The sequence below is a fragment of the Oncorhynchus keta genome, chromosome 35 (assembly GCF_023373465.1).
Source record: "Oncorhynchus keta strain PuntledgeMale-10-30-2019 chromosome 35, Oket_V2, whole genome shotgun sequence".
Lineage (NCBI taxonomy): Eukaryota > Metazoa > Chordata > Actinopteri > Salmoniformes > Salmonidae > Oncorhynchus > Oncorhynchus keta.
Genome location: NC_068455.1, coordinates 49437888 through 49465247, shown reverse-complemented (window position 1 = coordinate 49465247; position 27360 = coordinate 49437888). Strand labels below are relative to the sequence as shown.

Sequence of the window (27360 nt, the reverse complement as noted above, 5' to 3'; positions counted from 1 at the left end):
ACAATGGAGCCCCTAGTTCCACTCCTCATACCTCTGATACCTCCTTTGTCCCACCTCCCACACATGCGGTGACCTCACCCATTACAACCAGCATGTCCAGTGATACAAGCTCTCTTATCATCACCCAGTGCCTGGGCTTACCTCCGCTGTACCCGCACCATACCCCTGTCTGTGCATTATGCCCTGAATATATTCTACCATGCCCAGAAATCTGCTTCTTTTATTCTTTGTCCTCAACGCTCTCGGCGACCAGTTTTGATAGCCTTTAGCCGCACCCTCATACTACTCATCCTCTGTTCCGCGGGTGATGTAGAGGTAAACCCAGGCCCTGCATGTCCCCATGCATGCTCATTTGTTGACTTCTGTGATCGAAAAAGCCTTGGTTTCATGCATGTCAACATCAGAAGCCTCCTCCCTAAGTTTGTTTTACTCACTGCTTTAGCACACTCTGCCAACCCTGATGTCCTTGCCGTGTTTGAATCATGGCTTAGGAAGGCCACCAAAAATTCTGAGATTTCCATACCCAACTATAACATTTTTCATCAAGATGTCAAAAGGTGGATGAGTTGCAGTCTACTGCAGAGATAGCCTGCAAAGTCATGTCATACTTTCCAGGTCCATACCCAAACAGTTCGAACTACTAATTTTAAAAATGACTCTCTCCAAAAATAAGTCTCTCACTGTTGCCGCCTGCTACCGATCCCCCTCAGCTCCCAGCTGTGCCCTGGACACCATTTGTGAATTGATCGCCCCCCATCTAGCTTCAGAGTTTGTTCTGTTAGGGGACCTAAACTGAAATATGCTTAACAACCCCGGCAGTCCTACAATCTAAGCTAGATGCCCTCAATCTCACACAAATCATCAAGGAACCCACCAGGTACAACCCTAAATCTGTAAACAAGGGCACCCTCATAGACGTTATCCTGACCAACTGGCCCTCCAAATACACCTCCGCTGTCTTCAACCAGGATGTATCCTCTACGGGTCCGCTGTCAAACGACCACCCCTCATCACTGTCAAATGCTCCCTAAAACACTTCTGCGAGCAGGCCTTTCTAATCGACATGGCCCCGGTATCATGGAAGGATATTGACCTCATCCCGTCAGTTGAGGATGCCTGGTCATTATTTAAAAGTAACTTCCTAACCATCTTAGATAAGCATGCTCCGTTCAAAAAATGCAGAACGAAGAACAGATTCAGATTCATTCCCTTGGTTCACTCCAGACCTGACTGCCCTCGACCAGCACAAAAACATCCTGTGGCGGACTGCAATAGCATCGAATAGTCCCCGCAATATGCAACTGTTCAGGGAAGTCAGGAAAGCAAAGGCCAGCTTCTTCAAGCAGAAATTTGCATCCTGTAGCTCTAACTCCAAAAAGTTCTGGGACACTATAAAGTCTATGGAGAACAAGAGCACCTCCTCCCAGCTGCCCACTGCACTGAGGCTAGGTAACACGGTCACCACCGATAAATCCATGATTATCGAAAACTTCAACAAGCATTTCTCAACGGCTGGCCATGCCTTCCTCCTGGTTACTCCAACCTCGGCCAACAGCTCCGCCCCCCCCTGCAGCTACTCGCCCAAGCCTCCCCAACTTCTCCTTTACCCAAATCCAGATAGCAGATGTTCTGAAAGAGTTTCAAAACCTGGACCCGTACAAATCAGCTGAGCTTGACAATCTGGACCCTCTATTTCTGAAACTATCCGCCGCCATTGTCGCAACCCCTATTACCAGCCTGTTCAACCTCTCTTTCATATCGTCTGAGATCCCCAAGGATTGGAAAGCTGCCGCAGTCATCCCCCTATTCAAAGGGGGAGACACCCTGGACCCAAACTGTTACAGACCTATATCCATCCTGCCCTGCTTATCTAAGGTCTTCGAAAGCCTTGTCAACAAACAGAGCTCTGACCATCTCGAATCCCACCGTACCTTCTCCACTGTGCAATCTAGTTTCCGAGCCGGTCACTGGTGCACCTCAGCCACGCTCAAGGTAATAAACGATATCATAACCGCCATCGATAAAAGACAGTATTGTGCAGCCGTCTTCATCTACCTGGCCAAGGCTTTCGACTCTGTCAATCACCATATTCTTATCGGCAGACTCAGTAGCCTAGGTTTTTCTAATGACTGCCTTGCCTGGTGCACCAACTACTTTGCAGACAGAGTTCAGTGTGTCAAATCGGAGGGCATGTTGTGCGGTCCTCTGGCAGTCTCTATGGGGGTGCCACAGGGTTCAATACTCGAGCTGACTCTTTTCTCTATATATATCAATGATGTTGCTCTTGCTGCGGGGATTCCCTGATCCACCTCTGCGCAGACGACACCATTCTGTATACTTCTGCCCCATCCTTGGAAACTGTGCTATCTATCCTCCAAATGAGCTTCAATGCCATACAACACTCCTTCCGTGGCCTCCAACTGCTCTTAAACGCTAATAAAACCAAATGCATGCTTTTCAACCGTTCGCTGCCTGCACCCGCACGCCCGACTAGCATCACCACCCTGGATGGTTCCGAACTAGAATATGTGGACATCTATAAGTACCTGGGTGTCTGGCTAGACTGTAAACTCTCCTTCCAGACTCATATCAAACATCTCCAATCTAAAATCAAATCTAGTGTCGGCTTTCTATTCCGCAACAAAGCCTCCTTCACTCACGCCACCAAACTTACCCTCGTAAAACTGACTATCCAACCGATCCTCGACTTCGGCGATGTCATCTACAAAATAGCTTCCAATACTCTACTCAGCAAACTGGATGCAGTTTATCACAGTGCCATCCGTTTTGTTACTAAAGCACCTTTTACCACCCACCACTGCGACCTGTATGCTCTAGTCGGCTGGCCCTCGCTACATATTCATCGCCAGACCCACTGGCTCCAGGTCATCTACAAGTCCATGCTAGGTAGCTAGCTCCGCCTTACCTCAGTTCACTGGTCACGATAGCTACACCCACCCGTAGCACATGCTCCAGCAGGTGTATCTCACTGATCATCCCTAAAGCCAACACCTCATTTGGCCGCCTTTCCTTCCAGTTCTCTGCTGGCTGTGACTGGAACGAATTGCAAAAATCGTTGAAGTTGGAGACTTTCATCTCCCTCACCAACTTCAAACATCTGCTATCTGAGCAGCTAACCGATCGCTGCAGCTGTACATAGTCCATCGGTAAATAGCCCACCCAATTGACCTACCTCAACCCCATACCTTTTATATTTATTTACTTTTCTGCTCTTTTGCACACCAATATCTCTACCTGCACATGACCATCTGATAATTTATCACTACAGTGTTAATCTGAAATGTTTTAATTATCCGCCTACCTCCTCATGCCTTTTGCACACAATGTATATAGACTCTTTTTTCTTTCCAATGTGTTATTGACTTGTTTATTGTTTACTCCATGTGTAACTCTGTGTTGTCTGTTCACACTGCTATGCTTTATCTTGGCCAGGTCGCAGTTGTAAATGAGAACTTGTTCTCAACTAGCCTACCTTGTTAAATAAAGGTGAAATAAAAATAAAATAAAAATAATGGGCAAAGTATAGAACCTTGTGGGACCCCTTTAACCAACTCCAATGGCTCCGACTGGATGCCGTCGACTCTAACAGCCTGACTTCTATCCTTTAGATAGTCATGAAACCAACGACAGGCATCCAATCCCAATCCTATTGACGACAGCTTTCTCAAAAGTATCGCATGGTCTACAGTGTCAAAAGCTTTAGACAAATCTATGAACAAGGCGGCACAGTACTTTCTATTATCTAGGGCATTAGTAATATCATTTACAACACTTACAGTGGCCATAATAGTACTGTGTTTAGGTCTGAAGCCAGATTGATTACTAGAAAGAGTATTGTTAACAGTTAAAAAAGATTGTAGTTGCCTATTCACCAATGACTCTAGAATTTTAGCCAAACAGGAGAGCATAGAGATGGGCCGATAATTATCCAGTTCACTACCATCACCTCCCTTGAGGTTATCAACAAATGCATCAAAGTACAGTAAATGTAAAATGCACATAAAATCAACAGTGTAATATTTTGTTTCAATCTTGCGTCAGATGAATTGTTATGTCCTCACCTTTAGTCTAATAATTTCCCATAATATCCAGACTGTTCTCTTTTAATTGCTATCATGGTTATGCTTTCCATATTTTTTCTTGAAGTAACATTTAAATTTTTCCCTATCCATATATAGGCCAAGTGTAAGGGGTTTTAACTCACTCAACCTATCCTCTTTAACCTTTTTTCCTCAAGGCCATGAACAAAGATCACAATTAATTGACTGGATTGTAAGATGACACCTAAAGTTCAGAAACCTCCAGATTCAATGTCTGAACGGTCACTCCCTGATTGAGAATCTGTGATTTTGTTGAAGCACCTTTGGCGGCAATTACAGCCTCAACTCTTCTTGGGTATGACGCTACAAGCTTGGCAAACCTGATTTTGGAGAGTTTCTCCCATTCTTCTCTGCAGATACCCTCAAGCTCTGTCAGGTTGGTATTTCTGCTTTTAATTTTTAATAAATGTGCAAACATGTCTAAACATCTGTTTTCGCTTTGTCATTATGAGGCATTATGTGTAGATTGATGAGGGGAAAAAAGTATTTAATACATTTTAGAATAAGGCTGTAACATAGCAAAATGTGGAAAAAGGGCTCTGAATACTTTCTGAATGCACTGTATCTGCCCTGTCCCATTTCAAGTTTGGCACAAACACTCTCCGTTTATTGAATATCTAAAAAAAAAACATACCGTAGTAGGGGTAAAAAAAATACTACCTAATCTAACCCAGCTGTCATTGAGAGGAGGTGGGTCATCTGACAGAGGTGTATTAGCCAATGAGCTGGACAGAATACAGTTTGTCCATTTCATGAACAAATGCCCTGGCTTAAATAGTGCAGGGTGGATCAGAGATGACCTGTGTAAAAGAGGAAAGCAGGAAAGAAAGGAGGAAAACGGAGCGAGAGGTACAGATTCTAGATGATCGAGGGGTCAACTACCCTCCTGGGACCCCACTACATGTCCTTGGAGGACTACCCAAGCATCCTCCTAACATCTGCCACATCCTTCCTCAGGTCAATCAGCGGTCAACATGTTAAAGCGTTAGCGAACACCCCCTCTCCCACCCTGCCGGTTTGGGGGTTTAATAAGGAACCGGTCGGTTTTGACCTCCCAAGACGAACGTGAGGAAGCCAAGAACTCAAGGCTAGGTCAAGGCATCTGGAGAGATGAAGTAGATAAGTGAAGCATTATGTGGTGTTTAAAAGGTCTGGCTGAAGGGATACAACAAACAGATAATAGGTTTGATGATGAAAACCAAGAGAAGCTGACAGGCTGTCCTTGGAACCACTTAATTTTGGCACCTGTCCCCCATAGAGCAGCGAAGCCAAAAGGCCAAGAGCCAGGAAACCCTATTAGCATGCAAAGTGCACCTTGCATGTGCATATCTTTAATACAGTGCCAGGAGCACAATGGATTGTCCACCCCCCCATTCTGTTAAACCGCTCTGTCTGTCTGTACAAGGAGCCAGTAGAAACCTGAGCCAGTAGCAAGCACAGGGGAGATTGGCGGACTGTTGTTAAAGCTACTGTATATAGGCTTAGGCTAATCCCCCAATCTCAGCCAGAGGAGTCAAAAGATGTGTGCTCTCTGAGGCAGAACCCTTCACAGCAGACTCCCATTCTCCACACTGCCACAAACATGATAATATACAGTGGCTTGCGAAAGTATTCACCCCCTGGCATTTTTTCCTATTTCGTTGCCTTACAACCTGGAATTAAAATGGATTGGTTGCGGATTTGTATCATTTGATTTACACAACATGCCCTTTGAAGAAGCAAATTTTGAAACAAACTAGAAATTAGACCAAAAAAAAGCCAGAGAACTTGAGCGTGCATAACTATTCACCCCTCCCAAAGTCAATACTTTGTAGAGCCACCCTTTGCAACAATTACAGCTGCAAGTCTCTTGGGGTATGTCTCTATAAGCTTGGCACATCTAGCCACTGGGATTTTTTTTCCCATTCTTCAAGGCAAAACTGCTCCAGCTCCATCAAGTTGGATGGATTCTGCTGGTGTACAGAAATCTTTAAGTCATACCACAGATTCTCAATTGGATTGAGGTCTGGACTTTGACTAGGCCATTCCAAGACATTTAATTATTAAATGTCCCCCCTTAAACCACTCAAGTTTTGTTTTAGCAGTATGCTTAGGGTCATTGTCCTGCTGGAAAGTGAACCTCCGTCCCAGTCTCAAATCTTTGGAATACTTTCGCAAGGCACTGTATATCCAAAATTTGAGTTTACATTTGGCGCGTTATGTTCAGTAATGTTTTGCTTCCAAAACATCCAGTGAACATCCAGTGATTTTGCAGAGAGCAACATACATTTACAGAAATACTGTATTCTGATAAAAGATACAAGTGTTATGCATGGAACTTTAGATAAACTTCTCCTTAATGCAACCGCTGTGTCAGATTTCAAAAAAGCTTGCCAGAAAAGCACACCATGCAATAATCTGAGTACAGGGCTCAGAGACCAAAACAAGCCATGCAGATACCCGCCATCTTCTGGAGTCAACAGAAGTCAGAAATAGCATTTTAAATATTCCCTTACCTTTGATGATCTTCATCAGAATACACTCCCAGGAATCCCAGTTCCACAATAAATGTTTGTTTTGTTCGATAAAGTACATAATTTATGTCCAAATACCTCCTTTTTGTTCATGCTTTTAGTTCACAAATCACAAATCCAAATGTCAAAAAATGCCATTACAATTTGTAGAAACATGTCAAACGATGTATAGAATCAATCTTTAGGATGTGTTTAACATACATCTTCAATAAAGTTTCAACCTGAGAATTCCTTTGTCTTTAGAAAGGAAAAGGAACGCAGCTAACTCTCACAGGTGAGCGCCTGACTGAGCTCATGGCATTCTGCCAGACCTCTTACTCAATCAGCTCTTATTCTTTCCCCCTTCACAGTAGAAGCCTGAAACAAGGTTCTAAAGATGGTTGACATCTAGTGGAAGCCTTAGGAAGTGCAATATGACCCCATAGACACTGTATATTGGGTAGGCAAAGACTTACAAAACCTACAAACCTCAGATTTCCCACTTCCTGGTTGGACTTTTTCTCAGAGTTTTGCCTGCCATATGAGTTCTGTTATACTCACAGACATCATTCAAACCGTTTCAGAAACTTCAGAGTGTGTTCTATCCAATTAATAATGTGCATATCTTAGCTTCTGGTCCTGGGTAGCAGGCAGTTTACTATGGGCACCTTATTCATCCAAGCTACGCAATACTGCCCCCAGCCATAAGGATTTATATATATATATATATATATATATATATATATATATATATATATATATATATATATATATATATATATATACAGTGGGGTAAAAAAGTATTTAGCCAGCCACCAATTGTGCAAATTCTCCCACTTAAAAAGATGAGAGATTAGTATTTTCATCATAGGTACACTACAACTATGACAGACAAAATGAGAAAAAAAACATCCAGAAAATCACATTGTAGGATTTTTAATGAATTTATTTGCAAATTATGGTGGAAAATAAGTATTTGGTCAATAACAAAAGTTTATCTTAATACTTTGTTATATACCCTTTGTTGGCAATGACAGAGGTCAAACGTTTTCTGCAAGTCTTCACAATGTTTTCACACACTGTTGCTGGTATTTTGGCCCATTCCTCCATGCAGATCTCCTCTAGAGCAGTGATGTTGATGACTCCTTGCTGTCCCCACCCCACATATGCTCTCTCTAATTCTCTCTTTCTTTCTCACTCTCGGAGGACCTGAGCCCAAGGACTGTGCCCCGGGACGACCTGACATGATGACTCCTTGCTGTCCCCAGTCCACCTGACTGTGCTGCTGCTCCAGTTTCAACTGTTCTGCCTTGTTATTATTCGACCATGCTGGTCATTTATGAACATTTTAACATCTTGGCCATGTTCTGTTATGATCTCCACCCGGCACAGCCAGAAGAGGACTGGCCACCCCACATAGCCTGGTTCCTCTCTAGGTTTCTTCCTAGGTTTTGGCCTTTCTAGGGAGTTTTTCCTAGCCACCGTGCTTCTACACCTGCATTGCTTGCTGTTTGGGGTTTTAGGCTGGGTTTCTGTACAGCACTTTCAGATATCAGCTGATGTACGAAGGGCTATATCAATACAATTTGATTTGATTTGATTTGATGCTTGGGGCTGTTGCTGGGCAACATGAACGTTCAACTCCCTCCAAAGATTTTCTATGGGGTTGAGATCTGTAGACTGGCTAGGTCACTCCAGGACCTTGGAATGCTTCTTACGAAGCCACTCCTTTGTTGCCCGGGCGGTGTGTTTGGGATCATTGTCATGCTGAAAGACCCAGCCACGTTTCATATTCAATGCCCTTGCTGATGGAAGGATGTTTTCACTCAAAATCTCACAATACATGGCCCCATTCATTCTTTCCTTTACACGGATCAGTCGTCCTGGTCCCTTTGTAGAAAAACAGCCCCAAAGCATGATGTTTCCACCCCCATGCTTCACAGTAGGTATGGTGTTCTTTGGATGCAACTCAGCATTATTTGTCCTCCAAACACGATGAGTTGAGTTTTTACCGAAAAGTCATATTTTGGTTTCATCTGACATTCTCCCAATCTTCTTCTGGATCATCCAAATGCTCTCTAGCAAACTTCAGACGGGCCTGGACATGTGCTGGCTTAAGCAGGGGGACACGTCTGGCACTGCAGGATTTGAGTCCCTGGCGGCATAGTGTATTACTGATGGTAGGCTTTGTTACTTTGGTCCCAGCTCTCTGCAGGTCATTCACTAGGTCCCCCCGTGTGGTTCTGAGATTTTTGCTCACCGTTCTTGTGATCATTTTGACCCCACGGGGTGAGATCTTGCGTGGAGCCCCAGATCGAGGGAGATTATCAGTGGTCTTGTATGTCTTAAATTTCCTAATAATTGCTCTCACAGTTGAGTTCTTCAAACCAAGCTGCTTACCTATTGCAGATGCAGTCTTCCCAGCCTGGTGCATGTCTACAATTTTGTTTCTGGTGTCCTTTGACAGCTCTTTGGTCTTGGCCATAGTGGAGTTTGGAGTGTGACTGTTTGAGGTAGTGGACAGGTGTCTTTTATAGTGATAACAAGTTCAAACAGGTGCCATTAATACAGGTAACGAGTGGAGGACAGAAGAAAGAAGAAGTTACAGTTCTGTGAGATTCAGAAATCTTGCTTGTTTGTAGGTGACCAAATACTTATTTTCCACCATAATTTGCAAATAAATAATTTTAAAATCCTACAATGTGATTTTCTGGATTTTTTTTCTAATTTTGTCTGTCATAGTTGAAGTGTACCTATGATGAAAATTGCAGGCCTCTCATCTTTTTAAGTGGGAGAACTTGCACAATTGGTGGCTGACTAAATATTTTTTTTTGCCCCACTGTATGTAAACAAATATAGAATAATACATATATATATATATATATATATACAGTGCATTCTGAAAGTATTCAGACCCATTGACTTTTTCCACATTTTGTTACATTAGCCTTATTCTAAAATGTATTAAATAGTTTTTTTCCCTCATCAATCTTCTCACAATACCCCATAATGACAAAGCGAAAACAGGTTAATAGAAATTCTTGCAAATATATTCAAAATAAAGACTGAAATATTACATTTACATAAGTATTCAGACCCTTTACTCAGTAATTTATTGAAGCATCTTTAGCAACGATTAAAGCTCTGCAGATCCTCTCAAGCTCTGCCAAAACATGCATCCTATTTGCAATAAGGCACTAAAGTAATGCTGCAAAAAATGTGGCAAAGCAAGTAACTTCTTGTCCTGAATACAAAGTGTTATGTTTGGAGCAAATCCAATACAATGCATTACTGAGTACCACTCTCCATATTTTCAAGCATAGTAGTGGCTGCATCATGTTATGTGTATGCTTGTAATTGTTAAGGACTGGGGTGTATTTCAGGATAACAAATAAATGTAATGGAGCTACGCACAGGCAAAATTCTAGATAAAAACCTGGTTCAGTCTGTTTTCCACCAGACACTGGGTGGAAAGGTTATTGGCCTTTCAGCAGGCCAATAACCTAAATAATACTGGAGTTCCTGAGCGGCCTAGTTACAGATTTGACTTAAAAAGCGCTTGAAAATCTATGGTAAGATTTGAAAATGGCTGTCTAGCAATGATCAACAACCACCTTAACAGTGTCTGAAGAATTTAAAAAAGAATCATGTGCAAATATTGTACAATCCAGGTGTACAATCCAGCTCTTAGAGGCTTACCCAGAAAGACTCACAGCTGTAATCGCTGCCAAAGGTGATTCTAACATGCGAATACCTATGTAAATTAGATACTGTATTTCATTCTCAATAAATTTGCTAACATTTCAAAAAACATGTTTTCACTTTGTCATTATGAGTTAATGTGTGTAGATGAGTGAAAAAAATAGTATTTCATCCATTTTGAATTCAGGCTGTAACACAACTAAATCTGGAATAAGTCAAGAGGTATGAATACTTTCTGAAGGCACTGTAGGTAGGGGTAAAGTGACTAGGGAACAGGATAGATAATAGACAGTAGCAACAACATATGTGGTGAGTGAAAGCGTGTATGGGAGTGTGCGTGTGTGTGTGCATGTGCGTGTGTGTGTGTGTGTGTGCGTGTGTGTGTTTTAGTGTAAGTATGTGTGAGTGTGTGAGTGTGAGTGTGAGTCCAGTGTATGTGCATAGAGTCAGTGCAGGAGAGTTAGTGCCCAAAAGTGTATGACTCTTTCATACTCTTGCTTGTGTCTGTCATTTATTCCCATTAACGTTAGCACAGCGGAAATGTTTGTAATGACCTGTCAAACACACCCTGGTAATGACTGAAATGGGCTCAATGAAATACATTGTCTTTCTGTTGCATCAATAAGAATGCTGAAGCTTTGTCTGGGATTTAACACATCATCTCAACACTTACATCACAAGAAAGAGAAGGATAACTATTTAAATCGGTGTACATTTTTTGTTAATTTAACACAGTTGAAATGTTTACAAATTAGACGCACTGAAATGAATGCAACTTCTGAAAATGAACACTCAGATTATAGTGATATGTGTCTGATCTTGCAAACAATGTAGAGTATATATACACTAGATTGGTATAATCTAGAGCCAAGCGTCTTGATTTTTTATCTGAGGGTATCTGGCTCCCCAATGGTGGAACACACTCCCTCACGACGCCAGGACAGCGGAGTCAATCACCACCTTCCGGAGACACCTGAAACCCCACCTCTTTAAGGAATACCTAGGATAGGATAAAGTAATCCTTCTCACCCCCCTTAAAATATTTAGATGCACTATTGTAAAGTGGCTGTACCACTGGATGTCATAAGGTGAATGCACCAATTTGTAAGTCGCTCTGGATAAGAAAGTCTGCTAAATGACTTAAATGTAAATGTAATCCTGCAATTGACACACAACAGAACATGACAACAACAGTAATTAATAAGGCAGTCTAGACAGTGCAGGTGAGTGCATGTAGGCCTAGACCGCAGGAGGTTGATGTCACCTTAATTGGGGAGAATGGGCATGTGGTAATGACTGGAGCGGCCTTTTGGTGGTTGCAGCCCTGTTTCACCCCTTTATGTACCTGAATTCCCACCAAAATCCGTGAACCCCATTCATTATTTGTTCATGCCAGTAAAATGTTTCATGTGCTATAATTCAGTCAATATCTGACAGATTTTCTCAATTCAAAACGTTTGGGGTATCTTCATCAACGGTTACATTTATTCTAATTGTTTTTAACAATGTTGATGACTGTTGCTACTGGGCTGTACTCACCCCCCTCTATAGCACCTTACGGTCAGGTGCCTTGCAGTTGCTGTACAAAGTGGTGATGCAGCCAGTAAGAGATGCTCTCAATGGTGCAGCTGTAATACGTTTTGAGGATCTGAGGGCCCATGCCAATTCTTTTCAGCTTCCTAAGGATGAAGAGGCTCTGTCGTGCCCTCTTCACAACTGTGTGGGTGGGGACCATGTTAATTCAATAGTGATGTGGACACAGAGGATCTTGAAGCTCTCGACCCGCTCCACTACAGCCCCATCGATGTATATGCTTGCTTATGTTGAGAGAGAGGTTGTTGCACTGGCACCACATTGCCAGGTCTCTGATCTCCTCCCTATAGGCTGCCTCATCATCGTGTCATCAGCAAAGTTGATGATGGTGTTGGAGTCGTGTGCAGCCACGCAGTCATGGTTGAACAGGGAGTACAGGAGGGTCTAAGCACATACAGCTGATGGCCCCCGTGTTGATGGTCAGCGTGGCAGATGTGTTGTTTACTACCCTCAGCGCCTGGGGGTGGATTCTCAGGAAAGTCAGGATCCAGTTGCAAAGGGAGGTGTTCAGTCTCAGGGTCCTGGGCTTGGTGTTTTGCTTGGAGGGGACTATGATGCTGAATGCTGAGCTGTAGTAAATGAACAGCACTCTTACATAGGTATTACTTTTGTCCAGGTGGGTGAGAGCAGTGCAATGGAGATTGCGTCATCTGTGGATCTGTTGGGGTGGTATGCAGATTGGAGTGGGTCCAGGGTGTCTGGGATGATGGTGTTGATGTGAGCCCTGACCAGCCTTTTAAAAGATTTCATGGCTATAGATATCAGTGCTAGGTTACCTTAGCGTTGATGGGCAAGGGGACTATGGTGGTCTGCTTGAAATAAGTTGGGTATCAGGAATGAAGATAAGACCCAGATGCAGACAACATTGAATTAACAATGGTTTAATAATCCAACAGGGGCAGGCAATAGACAGGTCAAGGCAGGCAGGGGTCAGTAAACCAGAGGTGGGGCAATGGTACCGGACGACAGGCAGGCTCAGGGTCAGGGTAGGCAGAGGTCAATAATCCAGAGGTGGGGCAAAGGTACAGCTCGGCAGGCAGACTCATGGTCAGGGGCAGGCAGAGTGGTCAGGCAGGCTCAGAGTCAGGACAGGCAAGGGTCAAAACCAGGAGGGCGAGAAAAAGAGACTGGGAAAAGCAGGAGCTGAGAACAAAAACACTGGTTGACTTGACAAACAAGACAAACTGGCAACAGACAAACAGCTCCTGCTTTTCCCAGGCTGGTCATGGCTCACACAGGTATAAATACACAGGTGATCATGGGGAAGAAGGGCAACACCTGGAGATGGGTGGAGACAATCACAAAGACAGGTGAAACAGATCAGGGTGTGACATTGGTGACATTGGTATTAACAGACCGGGTCAGTGGTAGGTTGAAGATGTCAATGAAGATGCCTTGAGTACACGTCCTGGTATTCCATGTGACCCTGCAGCCTTGCAAAAATTAACCTGTATTATAATGTCTTGGCTACAGAACAGCTGGTGCTCTCATGCATGGTTCAGTGTTGCTTGCATCGAAGCGAGCACAGAAGGCATTTACTCATCTGGTAGGATCACGTCGCTGGGTTGTTTGACAGCTCGTTGGAGGTCCTAGCGGGATTTCATATAAGTGTACGGTTTAATCAAATCAAATTTTTAAATCAAATTGTATTAGTTACATGAATACAACATGTGTAGACCTTACAGTGAAATGCTTACTTACGAGCCCCTAACCAACAATGCAGTTATAAAAAATACGTATAAGAATAGCATTTTCACTTTGGATGAATTGCGTGCCCATAGTGAACTGCCTCTTACTCTGTCCCAGATGCTAATATATGCATAGTATTATTACTATTGGATAGAAAACACTCTGAAGTTTCTAAAACTGTTTGAATTATGTATGTGAGTATAACAGAACTCATATGGCAGGCAAACTTCCAAACAGGAAGTGGAAATTCTGGGGCTGGTTGATGTTAAACTCACCGTCTATTCACATCCCAGTAAGATATGGATCTGTTCGCACTTCCTACGCCTTCCACTAGATGTCAACAGTCAGTAGAACATGGAATTAAACTTCTAGTGTGAGTCAGTGGTCTGGCAGAATGCCAGTTCCAGGTTACGCGGATTACTCATGATATCGCCATGCGTTCCATTACTCTGTAGACAAAAACAAATGCTCAACATCCTGAAGATTGATTCTCTACTTAATTTGACAAGTTTATTCGACCTGGAATATAACTTTTTGAAGTTTTCGTCCGAGTTCGCCTGGACCGGCGCCAGCTTTTGGACATGTGAACTAAACGTGCTAGCAAAAGTAGCTAATTGGACACGAGTAATGGATATTATCGTACAAAACAACGATTTATTGCGGAACTAGGATTCCTGGCACTGCATTCTGATGAAAGATCATCAAAGATAAGGAAATATTTATGATGTAATTTCGTATTTCTATTGACTCCAACATGAGAAAAGTTGGAGAAACAAATAATACCTCATTACCAACACGGTATTGTAAACATATAGTTCGTGCCCGGTGTGTGCTTGTTTGCAGACTTTTTCTACAGTTTTGACAGTGCTACTGATAGTGGTGGCGCTTGGCTAGCATGTAATAGAATTGTGTTATTTGACGTGTCAAATTAAAAGCTTATTTATCACGTCATTTATCACATGTATCTTTTTTGAGACCTAAAGACCCAAACGGCATTCAATACTCCTTTGACACAATGCTTTTTTCAGTGTGCATGATTGGCTAACTTTTTCTCCCACAAACAGGGCCTTGTGCACAAATAACAAACAGCTAGGAACATTGGGCGATCCAGTTGTTCAGACAAGTGACAGCGTTGTTGTAAGAGTTAGGATTTACATATGGTGTGGAAACCAAATGAGAAGGGTAACAATGGACAATCAGGGATGTTTCGAGCCAGATACTGTGTATGGGGCAGACCATATGTCAAGCATATGAATTTACAGTGAATTTGGCAGTCTTTTACCGGCAGCTCGGTGGTAAGTCACATTCTGTATTTCATATTACAGTACACCTACTGTAATATAATTATGGTATCAAAGCAAGTACTGTGTACTGACACACAGTAAAATGATGTAAAATTGACGATTATACTGTAAAAAAAAATCGGAATGAATGGATGAATGAATGAAAGAATGGATGAATGAATGAAATTCATTGACGGGAGGGGTTTGAATTTCAGTGTTTTACTGTAATTACAAGGGATTGGTGCAAGCAAGTTGGCTGCTAAGTTAAAGTGTTTACACATCACAACATATGAATGAATACTTGGTGTTTTATATCAGTTGCTCTTCTAGAGGCCTTAACAAAGGCTTCTAAACTGGCATCGACCACAGGGCAAAACAGACCAAAAAGACATGGCAAAATGCTCACCCACTTAAGGTTTTAAGACCTGCTGCCATTCCAATCTGTCCTCTATACATTTCGAATTGATTAGGCACTATAACCACATAAGATTGTAACAGCATTCTCACTCACGGGTGCAACAAATATAGCCTCTTACGAGGCACGCCTCAATATATGTTTTTGAGCCAGAAACAACAATACCATGCACCACTAGTGGTCAAAAGATTGTTGGCGCTCCAAAGACACAGTACAGGACTGTAGTATTATGTGAGGTTGAATTACGGTACCATTTGGAAATACATGATATATTTTCCCACCAACAACATTTTCCCAGAATGCAGTATGCTGCAGTAAAAGGTTTGAGTCATTTACTGTTGATAATACCCCAAATAAATGACAGTTTTCTGTTATAGTGTGGGCTTAGAAGAATGGTAGTAAAGAACAAGAAGGCCCGCACACTGTTAAAGCTCCCAATTCACCGATTTATTGACAACGTTTCAATCCGAAATGGATCTTCGTCAGGTCAAACATCCCAAAATATACATATTTAACCTCACATGAACATTGTGGACATGACTCATGGTGGGTGCAAAAACAATGTGTATCTCTAATAATTTAATAGCAATGAGATGGGTACATGTAGTAGTTCCAGAAAATAATATATATTTACAAAATGACCAAGTAGGTGACCTGGAAGGTAAGACAAATCAAAGTGACATATTCATGTAAGAAATGCAACGTTGTTGAAAAAAACTACCCTATAGGGGCACAAGGAATGCATAAAAACTGAGTCAAACATAATATTCTTTGAAGAGAAAGTCTGAACTGAGCTACTTAAAAACCTCTTGAAACTACAGGGCACTATTTTCATTTTTGGGAAAATAACGTTCCCAAAGTAAACGGGCTATTTTGTCAGGACAAGATGCTAGAATATGCATATAATTGACAGCTTATGATAGAAAACACTCTAAAGTTTCCAAAACTGTAAAAATATTGTCTGTGAGTATAACAGAACTGATATTGCAGGCGAAAGCCTGAGAAAAATCCAATCAGGAAGTGACTCATGTTTTGAAAGCTCTGCGTTCCGATGCGCCCCTATTGAGCATTGAATGGGCTATCAACCAGATTCCCTTTTCTATGGCTTCCCTAATGTGTCTAGTGTCACAATACATAGTTTCAGGCTTTTATTTTGAAAAATGAGCCTGAACGACATTGCGTCAGTGGTCAGCTGGAGGCCCTATCAGAGTGTTTTGTGCGTAAAAGACAAATGCGGCCATTGTTTCTCTCTTTCCTACTAAGAAGCTACCTGTCCCGGTTGATATATTATCGTATAGATATTTGAAAAACACCTTGAGGATTGATCATAAAAAACGTTTGCCATATTTCTGTCGATACCGCAGATTCCGGGCGATTTCTCAACCAAACGTGAATTACAAACGGAGGTGTTTCGGCTATAAAAATAATCTTTATGGGACAAAATGAACATTTGCTGTCTAACTGGGAGTCTCGTGAGTGAAAACATCAGAAGCTCATCAAAGTTAAACGATTTAATTTGATTGCTTTTCTGATTTCCGTGACCAAGCTGCCTGCTGCTAGCTAGGCATAATGCTATGCTAGGCTATCGATAAACTTACACAAATGATTGTCTTGCTTTGGCTGTAAAGCATCATTTCAAAATCTGAGATGACAGGGTGATTAACAAAAGGCTAAGCTGTGTTTCAATATATTTCACTTGATATCATGAATATGAATATTTTCAAGTAATATTTTTTGTCTGTTGCGTTATGCTAATTAGTGTCAGTTGATGACAATTCTCCCGGATCCGGGAGAGGGATTTCCAAGAGGATTTATTAAATGCTTTATCTCATTCTCTTTATTCCCTTACCTGTGATAGTGAATGTTTTCTAACTTGATAGATTTCTCCATCATGTGAATATACACACAATCTAATTAGGAATCATATCTCTTAGCCATCTGCTAAACTGGGCTTTTCCCCATTTCCCCCCTGTAATAACAGAATTCAACCAATCAGCTCAGGGAGACACTCATCAGAATAAGGTTAATTATATCTAGTGTGATTAGTACTGGGCCTTGAAAAAATGGCATTGAATTCTAAATTTAAGCCGGGACTTTTTACCTGCCTGCCTGACCAGACCTCGAGCCTGCCTGCCACTCTGTACCTCCTGGACTCTGAACTGGTTTTGACCTTTTGCCTGTCCATGACCATTCTCTTGCCTACCCCTTTTTGGATCAATAAAAATCTAAGACTCCAACCATTTGCCTCCTGTGTCTGCATCTGGGTCTCGCCTTGTGCCCTTATAGTACGAACTGGCCATGACAGACCCAGCAGACTTGGATCAGCTCCACCACATTGTCTCCCTGCAGGGAGACACTATTGGGAGGCATGACGAACTACTACAGGACCTGTTGGAAGGGCCTTGTTCCCTGACGGAACGCCATGACCAAGGGTTTAAGGCTACCATGGAGCTAATTAAGGAGTTAACTTCTTGAATTACGTCAAAAGCTAGCTGCTCGGGAATTACCGGTGGACCTCGACTCCCTTAGCGCTCTCACCATTAGAATTGATGGACGTCTAAGGGAACGCTGGAGTGAGAAGAGGTCTGGCCTCGGGCCCCCTCGTTCATTCGCTAGGGCTGGCTCATCTTCGAAGGAATCCGGAAGTTTCCGAAGGCAGTTTTTCCGAGAGGCTCTGAAGCCCATCTACGACGGGTGAGCTCAGTTATCAGTTAGAACTCAACCCTAACTGTTGTCTGTACTGTTGTGAGGCAGTATAGCTAACTGCCCTATAAGGAAACCCGTGTCTCTGGTCGGTACAAGTACTCTGGTTAGCCTGACTGGGAATTCCTTTATTTCCATCACCTGCACACCTTTGTTTGTGCTTTTGCTGTGGGGAGAACAATCTAAGTCTATGAGTGCTCATTGACTCTGGGGCTGATGGAAGTTTTATGGACGCTACCATAGTTTCTGAATTGGGTTTTCCCACTCAACATTTCTCTGTTCCCATGGATGCAAGGGCAATGGATGGCTGTTCAATTGGAAGAGTCACCCACAGCACTGTGCCCGTTGATATACGGGTATCAGGAAACCATAGTGAGACTATATAGTTCCTCTTCATCGATTCACCCCATGTTCCTGTGGTTTTGGGATTTTCTTAGCTTCAGAAACACAATCCGGTTATTGACTGGACCACGGGCTCCATCCAGGGTTGGAGTCCGTTTTGTCATTCTCATTGCCTTAAAACGGCACAGTCGTCCTTGAAATGTTCCCCTCAGGACGTGAGCAAAGCCACGGATGTCTCTGCCATCCCCGCTGGGTACCATAACCTCCTGGAGGTTTCCAGTAAGGCACTGGCTAATTCTCTTTCTCTTACTGTCCTTATGATTGTGCCATTGATTTCCTCCTAGGCACCACACCACCTCGTGGTCGTCTACATTCTCTATCCGGCCTAGAGATAAAGGCTATGGAAGAGTATTTTGAGGAATCTCTGGCTACTGGATACATCCGTCCGTCTGCATCTCCTGCATGCGCAGGGTTTTTCTTTGTGGAGAAGGACAAGATCCTGCGTCTGTACCTCCTGGACTCTGAACTGGTTTTGACCTTTTGCCTGTCCATGACCATTCTCTTGCCTGGATCAATAAACATTTAAGACTCCAACCATCTGCCTTCTGTGTCTGCATCTGGGTCTCGCCTTGTGCCCTGATAAACATGTCAAGTGTTCGTCCCATGTTTCATGAGCTGAAACAAAATATCCCAGAAATGTTCCATTTGCACAAAAAGCTTATTTCTCTCAAATTGTGTGCACAAATTGTCAGGAGTATGCAGAATTGTGTTCAGATCCTTCCGACATCCTGAGCCGTGCATTATTATGCTGAAACATGAGGTGATGGCAGCGTCTGAATGGCATGACAATGGGGCTCAGGATCTTGTCACGGTATCTGCCATTGATAAAATGTGTTCGTTGCCTGTACCATAACCCCACCACCACCATGGGGCACTCTGTTCACAACGTTCACATCAGCAAACCGCTCGCCCACACGACACCATCTGCCATCTGCCGGATACAGTTGAAACCGGGATTCATCTGTGAAGAGCACACTTCTCCAGCATGTCAGTGGCCATCAAATGTGAGCATTTGCCCACTGAAGTCGGTTACAACGCCGAACTGCAGTCATGTCAAGACCCTGGTGAGGACGACGAGCACGTATATGAGCTTCCCTGAGACGTTTTATGACATATTGTGCAGAATTGTTGGCTTTGCAAACCCACAGTTTCATCAGCTGTCCAGGTGGTTGGTCTCAGATGATCCCGCAGGTGAAGAAGCCGCATGTGGAAGTCCTGGGCTGGCATGGTTACACCTGGTCTGCGGTTGTGAGGCCGGTTGGACCAACTCCCAAATTCTCTAAAATGACGCTGCAGGTATGGTAGAGAAATTAACATAAAATTATCTGGCAACAGCTCTGGTGGACATTCCTGCAGTCAGCATGCCAGTTGCACGCCCCCTCAACTTGAGACAGCTATCGCATTGTGAAATACAACTGCACATTTTAGTGGTCCTTTATTGTCCCCAGCACAAGGTGCACATATGCCACACCTGTCAGGGTGGATGGATTATCTTGGCAAAGGAGAAATACTCTCTAACGGGGATATAAACAAATTTGTGCACAAAATTTGACAAATAGGTTTTTGTGCATGTGGAAACTTTATTGGATTTTATTTTCACTATATATTAATCATGTATTGAACTGCATCCATCTATTCAACCAACAATGCCTTACTATACGTAATGGAATTTTGAGTCAAATATCTTATTTAAAAAAAATCTTAAAGTTGCTTTTGCAGCATAAACTAGGAATTTTATATTTTTGACTGATAATGTGTCTGTTTGAACTACTTTGCAGATATGAAACAAACTGTCAGTTCCACTGTTTATGCTTTGTATTCTACAACAGAAACAACAGCATAGAAAATTAACGGTGATCTCTTATCTCCGAAGAGGAGAAAGGGGGTTAGATAAGTTGGCAGAGGAGTGCAGCATGATGGTGCCACAACAGCCCAAACTGCCTCTGAATATCTCTCCATTCAAGAGAGAAAATGACTTTTATCCTTCAGTGTAGTCTGGCTTCAACTTAGCAAACAGAGAAAACAAATCACCAGAAGAGTCAGAAAGAGAGCCCAATGCAACTAAAGGGAATGAATGGCCAAACTTAAATTTGATCAGCAGTGATGAGTTATTTTACCCACAGAACTGAAATACTCGCTTCAACAATAAAAAGCTGTCCTTCAGTCTTTTAATGTGGTAAATTATATTTAGTGTGACATATATGCAAGGGTTATAAATGAGGCCCCAAGGTCTCTGGCAAGGTTACTCATCACAAGAGTGTGGTCACTGAGTAGGATCAATGTTGTTGGATTAGTCAACATTACTCCAACATGGAGAGGCCAACAAAACAGGAATTTTTGGAAACCAAAAATCTGTAGAAATGTCAGAGCACATTTGGGTACAGGTCAGAATTCCTTGACTGTGGGCAGGCATGGGCTGACCCGACCTGGCCCAACCTTTTGTTTGTCTGTTTTTGTTGGTTTGTTGGTAACGTGAGCAGGATTTAAACCCTAATCCCTTTGCATGTGCTTCCATTAATGGCTTTACAGAAACCAAAGAGGAGAGGGAACCGTGTCACACTGTTTGTGTGCCAACTACCAATCTCTTGGTGACATTGGTGATGTGGCGGGTAGTGCCAACACTGCAGGCCCTAGAGGAGAGGGGGTGTATAGGGAAGTGATAAGGATGTCTGGTTAAATCTGAAGGGTGAAACATTGAATTCTCTGGATTGACCACCTTGTTTTGATTCATAATCTATTGATCAGTCATAACAACGCTAAGTGAATACGACCAGATCATCCACTGTCAGTATTAAGTCAGACACCTAGCGATATGGGCAGTAAAAAAATATACACCTTTAATCAATTCTTCATTAAAGGCACTCATAAGGTGGATACATTCAATACTGTAGATCCTCTTCTAAAGATGCAACTCCCTGATAATTGGACGAGTAGGCTACTAAATGTGGATAATTTCCCTTAGTAGCCAATCTCCTCGGGACAAAAGCATGCTTTTCCAGTTTGCTGAGTCGCTGACCCAGTCTCCCCTGCCATTAGTCTGGTTGGCTGATCACTAACACATGAAGCGTTCAAGAACAAATGACATCACTTTTACAGGCAGAGCTACAGCTGGCCAACACACCATTGGGTGATTTCAGAGCCTCCAGACTACACACTCACACAATTAAGTTGTATGTTGGAACAATGAGGTCCTCTCGCTTGATATGAACCAAGCCCCTCAATCAGTATGACAGTCTTAGTCATTTTAGTGAGAGGACATTTGAAAATCCCTGGCAAGAGTCACAACAGATTGGCGTGTTTCGTCTTCCGGCTTGTAAGTGCTAACCGGACTTTCTGAAGTAATAACAAACAGATTAAGGCAGTGATTTGAAGCACTCACTGGCCTTTCGCTTGCACAGAAAAGTCATTAACCTCTACATAATTAGAAAATGCCAACCATGTCAGACTAGGGCATGCATGTAGGTGCCAATTGGGGGACTTCAGAACATTGAAAACCCAGAGACTTTAGTCAATATTTTTATGTTTGACAACACAGTGGGAAAAGGGATTTTGTCTTGACCCTTGCACGAATTTGACCCAATACTCCTGTATGTGTGTGAATCCTTCAATGAAACACCCTTGAGGTTGACAGCAATTAAACAATATGACATGTTGCAGTAGCTTTTTTTCTTTCTTTAAATTACAGTGCCATTCGTAACACTCTAAAAGGTCAACTCATCTTTGGAGAATGAAGCTTTATTTTTTTTTTTATCCAACCTGACATTCAGCCTACACCTGTTTTTCAGATAATCCAACATGCCTGAGTGAATGTCTGTGACATCATTGACATTATCAGCATGTCTGCACACCACACATCACACCACACAATATTAGTTCATGTTCAGGACATTACTTTGTAAATGTCATTGATTTTCTTATTTCCCAACCATGGTAATTAAGTTTTAAACTGCCAACCTTCTGTAACTCACTAATCAGCCACATTGTTAGACAATTTGAGTATTCTCTTTGTTTTGCTCCAGGGTACAGATCTAGGATTAGTTGGGAAAACTCAAAACTGGCCCAAGACCAGCGTTTCACCCTACTTCCTTTGGCTCAGCAGAGCTATAAATAAGTGTCAGACAGTGTTTCCTGTATCTGAGCAGACATCAGGCTTTGTTGATAATAGATTGATTAATTGTGACAAAGTGCTGCACCTTCACTCACTCCACTAATAACCTGCAACCCCAACTCCACTTCCACTTCCACCCTTCCACCCTTCAGCCTTTTAAACCCTTTTCTGCAGTCAAATGTCCAAATTGCCCTCTAGTGGCGTCATAGGTGGAATGTTATTTATATTTCTCATAATTTTATAATTTATAAACATTACATTTTTTACGCATAAAATCTGATGTTTCTATTTCAAACGGTTTTGTTATAGTTCAGTCTTTTGTGATGTGTAGAAAATGTAATATTGTGATGCAACTCAAAATTGAATACATTTCAACTCTATATCTGACATGGTACAGGTGTCTTATTTTATTTAAGCCAATAACCATGTGTGTGAGGTGTATACTTTTGTTTCAAAGTAGATTTGATTAAGAGGACCAAGAAACACTCTGTGTGACCCTGATTTAGCCCACTGCTGTAAAAAGGTTAAATCACACTTGAACTATCCACTAGATACAGATGACAATCAGCACACCAGGGAGAAGACTCTGTGGCTCACTCAGAAGAGCATGGTGCTTTCAACACCAATGGTTGTGGGTTTGATTCCCTCTGGGGCCACCCATATGTACAATGGAAGTTGCTTTGGATAAAAGCATTTGCTAAATGGCATATTATTATTAGGCACAATGCTTCATAAGAACACAACAGCCACAGAGACCTTCAACTGAGATTCTTGGCAGAAACATTTCCTCAGGAGGTTTTGAAAGACAAATCTCTGCATGGTTAAACTCAATATTTGAATATTGTTCCCTGCTATGTCTAAATTAGGGTCATGTAGCTTATAGCCTACGATCCCATCTGTGTCTGTCACATAAGATTGCATCTTTACAGCACAAAGGATAAACTTTCACTTTCATCAAGTCCAGCTTGAGCTCCAAAATAGCCTCATGCCTACATGCAACAGCCCTGCCGGCAGGGACTACTTCTTTGGTGTTAAGTTTAACCAGGCAGTGGTGACATGTCATGTCAAGCACACATAATGATAACCAGGGATGAGGATGAGTTTACCGTTACAGAACTGCAGCAGCGAAGATGTGTCATAGAGGCTGCTGTAGCTGGAAAACCCGTCCTCCATTCTGGACTTCCACCGAGCTCCTCCACTCACTCCTCTCTTGTTCCCTCTCACCTTCCTTAAATCCCTGTTACTTTCGCTTGCTTGCCACCACCGAGGATCTTCCTCCATTAAACATTGAGTTTTCTCGTGTCAGGCTGCCAGTGTCAGTTACCATGGCAACCCATTCACTCTGATAATTTCCTGTGAACTCAGACTCTCTTCTCTTCTTTGAATGGTCCCAAGGAGTAAACTCAAAAAACCCGGAGTATTTCAAAACACAAAAAACCTGGAGTATTTGAAAACACTTTCCTGCTCTTCTTCTTTTTGCTCCCTATTTTCTCTATTTACTCTTCTCTCCTTCCCTCAGTCTCTTCGGTGGCAGCTGTGTGGTGTTAAACCGTGTGCTGATCTCCAGAGGAAAAACAGCTTTGAAAGGCTGGAGCTGTAAGTGGAGGGCTGGCAGCAGCAACTGTGTGTGCATGTGAGAGAGAGAGAGAGAGAGAGAGAGAGAGAGAGAGAGAGAGAGAGAGAGAGAGAGAGAGAGAGAGAGAGAGAGAGAGAGAGAGAGGGGCGAGACAGAGAGAGAGAGAGAGAAATAGAGAGAGAGCGCGTGTGTGCGTGTGAGTGTTTGGATAATACCTTGGACAGCCTTCCCCGGCCCCAGACTTTCACTAACTGTGGACAAGGGCAGAGGGGGTTGGGTCTCTTTCAAAAGACAGATCATCCCCCTTGCCTAGAGAGGACAGAGAGCAAGAGAGAGAGAGAGAGAGAGAGAGAGAGAGAGAGAGAGAGAGAGAGAGAGAGAGAGAGAGAGAGAGAGAGAGAGAGAGAGAGAGAGGTTCTGATCACCAGGAAGAGAATAAGGGGAATAGAAGGGTCACAAGGAAAAAAAAAATGCAGCTGGTAGAATGAGTAGAATGGGATTATATATTGATATAGTCACCATATTATTGTTCAGCTCTTCTGGCATGCTGCCAGAAATCTTTTTGTGACAATAATAATCCCAAAGAGCCACTGATATGAGAGAAACCACACAGAAATTAATAAATATATATAGAATAAAGCTCTTTCTCAGTCTCAAAGAGAGGAGAGGAATCCGAGAGAAGAGAGGAATCAATCCATTCAGGAGAAAAATAATAGAGAGAGGGAACACAGAAGAGATTAGAGGGATGCTGAGACGAGCAAAGAAAATGGGTTTCTGTTGCAGAACAGTGAGCCATCATCCTACATAACTATAGCTGTACATACCTTTTTCCTACTTATACTGTATATTGTCCATACTGCCTAGACAAACCACATTTATATCAGCACTCTGACATTGCTCGTTCTGATATTGCTCATTCTGATATTACTTAATCTCTTGTTTCTTCTTTTTTTTTTTTACATCTGTGTACACAACAAATAAACTTTGATTTGATTTGACCCAGTCTACCAGTCAACACTGCAACAACTTCACATATGATGTAGAACAAACATGCCCCTCTAACAAGCAGAACATTGAATAATGTCAACCCTATTCAAGACATGTTTATCTGCAACATTTGGCCCTGGAGTCAGACTGGGGCAGAGAAGGACTTGGACCACAAAGTCACAAAACAATGCGACATCACATTTTCCCGCTCTATCATCCCAAGAAGCTAAACCAGATGCTAAACAAGGTTGAGCACAATCAGTGTTGAAGCGAAACATTATTATTCTCAGCCTTATCTGTCTTAAAGCAGACAGTGTAATCATCAAAGAAGACGAAGAGGGGGAGAGGGAGGGAGGGAGGGAGGGAAAAACTGCCTCTTAATTTTGACTGGGGGTTTTCAGCAGCCATCAAATAAGTGATGGAAGAGGATGAGAAGGAGAGAAATGGAGGGAAAATTGAAAGAGACTGACTGGAACTGTCATGGTGGAACACCTCTTTCAAGTATTCATGTATACATAAATGACTTGACCCCCCCTGTATGTCCCGAGATCAAAATGCAGATGCATGCCAACGGCACAGTCTTCTATGTCCATGCCAAGACAAAGCAACAGGCTGCTCGTAAACTTACAGCAGTAATGGACAAAATAGATGACTGGTTGGACCACTCATGTCTAAAATTGAATATAACAAAAACTGTCGACAATCTCTGCATGTATTTCTCCATCAGGAACAGTGAGACCCATCAGCCTGAGGGAACTGTAAAGGAACAGAGGATTGAGGTGGTTTCACATGTTAAATACTTAGGAATAATTATTGACTCTAACCTTTCCTTAAAAAAATATATTTAAAAAGTGCATGGAACAGCAAAACACAACCTGGTGAATTTATAATTTATCTGAAACCAAATGTCGTAAACTAATGCGTAAAATGATGTGGTAAACTGTACATGTACTCAATGTTTCTGTCCCATCTCTCGTACTGTGTCACAACCTGGTCAAATGCTAGTATCACAGCAATGAAACCACTTGGAAAGCTTTGTAAACAAACTCTGAAAGTGCTGGACAAAAAATAAACACCACTGCAATATCACAAAGACATAATACCTACTGAGCTTTGATAGCTTCTTATGCCTTGATGACACTTCTCTGCTGTTTAAGATCACTCATGACCTTGCCCCACCACCTCTTAAACAGTTTGCTACATATTGCAAGGACAATACCAGGACAACAAGAGCTTCAACCAGAGGGGGCTGCTCAACTCAGTTTAGGTCCACTAAATTTGGCCAGAAAGCTATTTCAGTCAGAGCGTCTAGATTTTGGAACAACCTGCCAACCAATGTGAGAGAGAGTTCAGTACCTTTGCTAGCTTCAAGGCAAACCTGAAAAGATGGCTGAAGGTAAACCAGTCATGTGAACATTAAGACATTGCAACTCCTAAGATGTCAGATACTGTAGGACCAAGGCACATTTAAATTCTCATGTAACATTAGCGTTATATTGTCTATTGTTGTATATTTTATATATACACACACTACCGTTCAAAAGTTTGGGGTCACTTAGAAATGTCCTTGTTTTTGAAAGAAATTCATTTTTTTTGTCCATTAAAATAACATCAAATTAATCAGAAATACAGTGTAGACATTGTTAATGTTTTAAATACTATTGTCAATGACTATTGACGCCTCACAAGTCCTCAACTGGCAGCTTACATTTACATTTACATTTAAGTCATTTAGCAGACGCTCTTATCCAGAGCGACTTACAAATTGGTGCATTCACCTTATGACATCCAGTGGAACAGCCACTTTACAATAGTGCATCTAAATCTTTTAAGGGGGGTGAGAAGGATTACTTTATCCTATCCTAGGTATTCCTTAAAGAGGTGGGGTTTCAGGTGTCTCCGGAAGGTGGTGATTGACTCCGCTGTCTTGGCGTCGTGAGGGAGTTTGTTCCACCATTGGGGGGCCAGAGCAGCGAACAGTTTTGACTGGGCTGAGGGGGAACTGTACTTCCTCAGTGGTAGGGAGGCGAGCAGGCCAGAGGTGGATGAACGCAGTGCCCTTGTTTGGGTGTAGGGCCTGATCAGAGCCTGGAGGTACTGAGGTGCCGTTCCCCTCACAGCTCCGTAGGCAAGCACCATGGTCTTGTAGCGAATGCGAGCTTCAACTGGAAGCCAGTGGAGAGAGCGGAGGAGCGGGGTGACGTGAGAGAACTTGGGAAGGTTGAACACCAGACGGGCTGCGGCGTTCTGGATGAGTTGTAGGGGTTTAATGGCACAGGCAGGGAGCCC

General features: G+C 42.5%; 1 protein-coding gene across 5 annotated transcripts in view; it reads right to left on the bottom strand.

Moving 5' to 3' along the window:
* LOC118368587 (echinoderm microtubule-associated protein-like 1) overlaps positions 1–24313 on the bottom strand; it is a 70389-nt gene extending 46076 nt beyond the window's left edge. For all 5 annotated transcript variants that reach the window (XM_035752809.2, XM_035752810.2, XM_035752811.2 and 2 more), the window contains exon 1: positions 23615–24313. In XM_035752809.2, coding sequence (XP_035608702.1) covers positions 23615–23789 — 175 coding nt within the window. In that variant the 5' untranslated portion in view covers positions 23790–24313. The remainder of the gene's footprint in view (positions 1–23614) is intronic.
* Between the last annotated feature and the right edge of the window lie 3047 nt (positions 24314–27360).